The sequence below is a fragment of the Acanthisitta chloris genome, unplaced genomic scaffold (assembly GCF_000695815.1).
Source record: "Acanthisitta chloris isolate BGI_N310 unplaced genomic scaffold, ASM69581v1 scaffold14134, whole genome shotgun sequence".
NCBI classification, from domain to species: Eukaryota; Metazoa; Chordata; class Aves; order Passeriformes; family Acanthisittidae; genus Acanthisitta; species Acanthisitta chloris.
Genome location: NW_008668859.1, coordinates 100009 through 105178, shown reverse-complemented (window position 1 = coordinate 105178; position 5170 = coordinate 100009). Strand labels below are relative to the sequence as shown.

The 5170-nt window shown below is 35.6% G+C and overlaps 1 protein-coding gene across 1 annotated transcript in view; it reads left to right on the top strand.

Annotated features, from left to right (window-relative positions):
* The window catches only part of LOC103800730 (serine/threonine-protein kinase MRCK alpha-like), a gene marked incomplete at its 5' end in the record, with an annotated part of 56669 nt that overhangs the window by 1128 nt on the left and 50371 nt on the right, over nt 1-5170 (top strand). The window contains one exon of the mRNA XM_009073114.1: nt 3761-3866. Coding sequence (XP_009071362.1) covers nt 3761-3866 — 106 coding nt within the window. The remainder of the gene's footprint in view (nt 1-3760; nt 3867-5170) is intronic.

Here is a 5170-nt window from a genome sequence, read left to right as displayed (position 1 = left end):
GCAGGGGACCTACATCATGCAGCCTAGAATGTGGTGGATGAACTGTTTCTTCCTAGCATGCAACTATTCATAGGCTGTACAAACTAACAACAGTAGCTGGCTGCTTTGTTCTAGGTTGAGAGGTAAAACTTGCATCAGCAGTGTTTTCACTGTAACACAACTTAATGGTCTTGCTGACCAATGAGTTACAAATGCACAAAAGGCTATTCTGTCTTGTAAAGTATAAAGGTGATACTCCTTTGAAGTCCAGCAGTGCCTGAGATGGAGCAATGTTCAGTAAAGAATAATTAATACTTCTTTCTGCAGGCTGAACTGTTGGTAAAGATCATACCTCCAAGCACTGACCAGTCCAAAAACTTCTTTCCCAATTCTAATGTACAGATGCAGACGTTCTAACTAGATGTCCATCTAGTGAAATAACAAATGCTGATATGCTTCATGCTAGCTAGTTCAAAAACCTTTCAGTCTGATTTCTTTCTTTACACAAAAAAAAGAACTGGATGCAAATCTAAAATGAGTGCTGACATAACTGTGTGTTTCTGTATGTATTTCAAGTGTTAGTGTAAGAGAACATTTAAAAGCTTGAACAGAAATATGTCACATTCATGGGAAGAGTTTGTGTCATATGAAGTCAGGTGTCCAAACACATGATGAGCGATTGATGAAGGACTGATCTTATCTGTGTTTTGTTAAACAAATCTGCAGAATCTCATGCAAGTATTAGAAAACCACAGAAATGCTGAAGTCCACTGTTCAAGTTGTGCTATGGATTGACTCCTGGGATTTAAAAGGGAAGCAGGAATTGCTGTTGCTACTCAATTTTTAATATTTGGTAGTTTTCCTTAAAAGAACCTGGATGTTTTTGTTTCTGCTTACACAGATTGTTTTTAGCTTTTGTAATGAGGTGTGGAAAGATTTTTTGTGAGTCTTCCAGTGCAGAGGTGTTCAGTGTAAGTGCTGAAAAGGGAGCACCTGCTGAAATAAGTGAAATTATTTCAACAATAGGCTTGGGGTGGGTGTGGAGTTCAAGTGTGCTTATACAATTTGGCAAAAATATTTCAGCAGTCTAAAAATAATCTTCAGTGCACATTAAAAAAGATTTTGGTATGCTTATGTGGTTGTATTACTTTGTAAGGGCTATAGATAGAGTGAATCGCATAGGTTATTCTAAGCAAGGGTCAATAAGAGCTTTGACAAATTCTGTGCATGCTTTTTTATGTAATTTGCATGCTGCTGGTTTCTGGTTGCTTTTTTTTAAAATGTTTTTCCTTTGTTTCCTTCAAATTTAAGCTTTCTCACTTCTGTTATTTCAAAAGGATAAATCTTTAAGGGAGAGAAACTACCTTTCTGTACAAAGCGATTGCCATTTGCTAAAGTCTCATAAACTGTGTGCTATTAAAGCTGGGAGCATAGGAACACAGTATCAGACCAGTGATCTGTCTAGTGTGAGAATCCATTTCTTAGAACTGTCATTATTAAATATTTCAGAAGAAGGTGCAAGAAACTGTGTAAAATAAATCATGTTTGTAGAAGTTTCTTTTCAACCCATCATTTCATGATGGATATATAAAGCAGAGAGCTTTATAAAGCAGCATTTGCTGGTTTTAAGTTGTATGATATAAAGAAGCCTGGGGGCTGGTGTTTGTTTCAGGTCTGCTTTTCTTGGTTTCAAAGCGGTAAGATAAAATATTTCTCCCCTTTGTACAGATGCAATAAAGAGCTGGGGTGACGCAGTGGTACCATAAAGCTGTATTTCACATTGCTTGCATGTGGTTTGCTGCAGTTATTTTACTGACAAAAAGAAAGCTGGCTCATGATGATTTCTTAACTTGAAGAGCAAATACATAGATAAATGTTAGATGAGAGAAAAAGCTTGATGAAAGAGAAGGATGCCAGGCTTCAGAGCAAATGCATTATTTTGATCTTCCTGGCTGTCCAAGGTATGCCAATGGAGATTGTCACAGTTCTGTAGCAGTCTGACTTACTAGGGTAGTGACAATCACCAGTTGAATTAAAGATGTTAAAATACAGAAAGCTACAAATATGTTGGACTCTTCCACCAATCCAAAGCTTCATTAATCCACTGTTTATGGCTGCTTTGAGCCTTAAAGCCTTAGAGGAATAAATATAAGACAAATACAGAATAAAAAACTCTAAACAAAACCGTGAAAGCTGAATAAAAGAAAGTAATTAAAAATTAGTTTAGTCTCCCTGTCTGAGAAATTATCTTTGAATCTATGCCTTGAAAACAGAAGCATGACCTGTTATTAATTCCCCTGACAGCCAATGCTTTAATGTCTTCCTGCCTTTTCCATAGACTGCTCATCATATGCATGGAATCTGTTGATATAGAAAAGGAGTGGTGGTGAATTTCAAACTTGGCATTTAAACAGTAACTATAGTATGTTACTTTACTAGCATGGAGTGTTATGTTTCAAAGGATGCCTAGCAACATAGAATTTCACTATGGGTCTAACACGCTGTACTAGATTTCAAAGAGTAGTTGAAGCTCTAAGTGAATTTCAAATTAGGAATAGGAAATTCAAACCAGCATTGATCCTAACTAGGTTTACTGTAAACGCTGACATCTCTCATCTTTTAAGGATGTCCTCTCAATCTGACAGAATTTCTGCATTTTAGAAAAAGAAAAAAAAATCTGATCTGTACCTGGAAAAAAATTGCAGTGTGTTCAAAACAAGGATTTTATTTTTACAGGGTTGACCTTTTATACTGGGCACTTTTTCAAGCCTTTTAAGGCTGGACAGTGCTATTTGCTGAATAGGTGTTTACTGTATTGGTGGCATTTATAGTATAGTTCCATCAGCCTACTGACAAGATGCAAATATAGTGAGTCTGTAAAGAGTGGATGTGAGGTGACAGTTGCGTTTCTAAAACCTTGCCATACGCAAAGGAAATTACAGTGTTTTTTGGCAAATAGAGGACCTGCAGCTTCATTTATTTTCAGGTTCTCACATTCATTGTGCAGGATCAAAGTTGATATTAAGCGAAATCAACCAGAGATTCTCCTCTACTAAATAACATCCATGGGATAAGGGAAGGTTTGTGGGGGAAAAGCTACAGTGAAACTTTCTCAGAAAGAATGGTCCAAACCTGCTCTAGAATCTGGCGATATTAGGGGTGTATAGGTTATCCTTCCACTTTTTGCTGATAGTAAGTATATGGTACCTGAATTAACAGTTCAGATATGTCTTCTGGCTGTTATAAATTGCCCAAAGATTAGCCCATATAAGCTTTTGTCATTAGAGACCTAGGCCCAAGTGCTCTAATTTAGATTCTGTATGCTTTGGTTTCATGTGTAGTTATATTTGCAGGTCATTCTGTGTGAAACTTGGAATTAGAGAAATGTCTAAGATAAAATAATGTTTCTTTGAGCTGGGAATTTACCCTGAGCATTTTAGAATATTAACACACACTTTGGTCTGCAGGATTGCAGCTGCTCAGTGTTTGAAGGATTCATCTGAAGAATAAAATATGTACAAGTAGATTGATAAATGTTAGCTTGATGGAGCTCTGTTAATTCTGTACTGAAGGATTCTGTGCTGACACTAAAATTCAACAGACTGTCTTACAGTCCTAGGATTGTAGTATAGTAAATTGATTAGTTTTAATAGGCTGTGCTATTATCAGTGTAGTACTTCCCTTCAACATGTGTATGCAGTGATCTCATTGTGTTCAAGTGAATAATGGGGTAAGTTTTAGAATAGAAAACTTTCTAATTCTACTTCATTTTATTTCTTAGCCGAAGTGAAAGAGAGGAATTTGAAACAGAGTTCAAACAAAAGTATGAACGAGAAAAGATTCTGCTGACAGAGGAAAACAAAAAACTTACCAATGAACTTGATAAGGTAAGTGCTGAATAGTTGCATCCTGAATTTACAGTGATTGTGTGCTCTGTACGAACTGGGCAATACGGAGCTGTATTGGTTATTATTAACTCTTAATTGATAGCAGAAATTGGTGTTACACAAAAAGTGGTGTTTAATATTTGATTTGAATAGAAAGTATCTACATGCATCTGAACTTGAAAATGGATATGCATATATGAGTATTTGTGTGGGGGAATTTTAATTAGATTGTCTTACGGTTAGGTAAAATTAATTCTAGGCAATAGACAATTCTAGACCATAAGCCAACAGACAGGATTATTTCACTGTATGACCTAAATATTAAAAAAAAATAGTTTATGATTTGTATATTTGTGTATATTTGCATGTGAAATACCAGAGCCCCTCCCACCCATTGAGATTAAGTGTTACTTTGAGATATGAAAAAAAATAAGGCATATTAATTGAGGTGTGTTGAGCCAAGTAATAATTATGTTTCGTGCATTTGGATTGTCTCTTTATTGTTCATTTTGACAGGTTATTCAAGTTCATTGTGGATTATTCTAGTCTTGCTAAACTTGTCTATTCTTTTTGTAATGCATTACATTTTCTAGAAACATGATGAAAGTATAGGGTTCTTCAAAGTAAGCATATTTGCATGTCTGTGCTCAAATTAAAGTATATTTTCATACCAGTATAGGACACATAATGCATATGCCTATGTGTAGGCTTGGTCCAAGAACAATAAGTGGCTAGTCACTTTGATAGTTTTTCTGCTCTCTTTCTCTTCCCTGCCATTACCTTTGTATTTTTCTTGTCAAATGACTTTAATAAGTAGGCATGTTTAGATTATAAACCCATTCAAATGATAAATAGGGAGTGAAGTTATTCATATTTGGAGCAAAAAAGCAAAATAGATTTAAAACTGGCAATTTTTTTATCATTTTGATTTATTCATATATTTCAGTACTCAAAGAAGCCTTTCACCTGAGATTCATTCTGCTGAGCAGGCCTTCCTATAGAGTCTGTCTGGTCGCTGATTCCAATTTCACTTTCTGAATAATTATTTAACAAAATGAAGGTTTAGTTCCCAGTACCAGCTCAGGTTAGCTGTGGCTTTTGTCTTGCAGAATGTGCATGTGTGAATGGCAGCTATGTGAATGCAAGAGGTTAATTGCTAGGTATAACATATTGTACTTACAGATATGCATATAATTTCAATTCTCCTGTCTGCAAGTAAGGAAAATGAAAAATAGGGGAACATGAGACACCTGGAGAATCTCAGAACTGTCTTGTGCTTATATCTGTTAAGCCTCTCTTTCTCC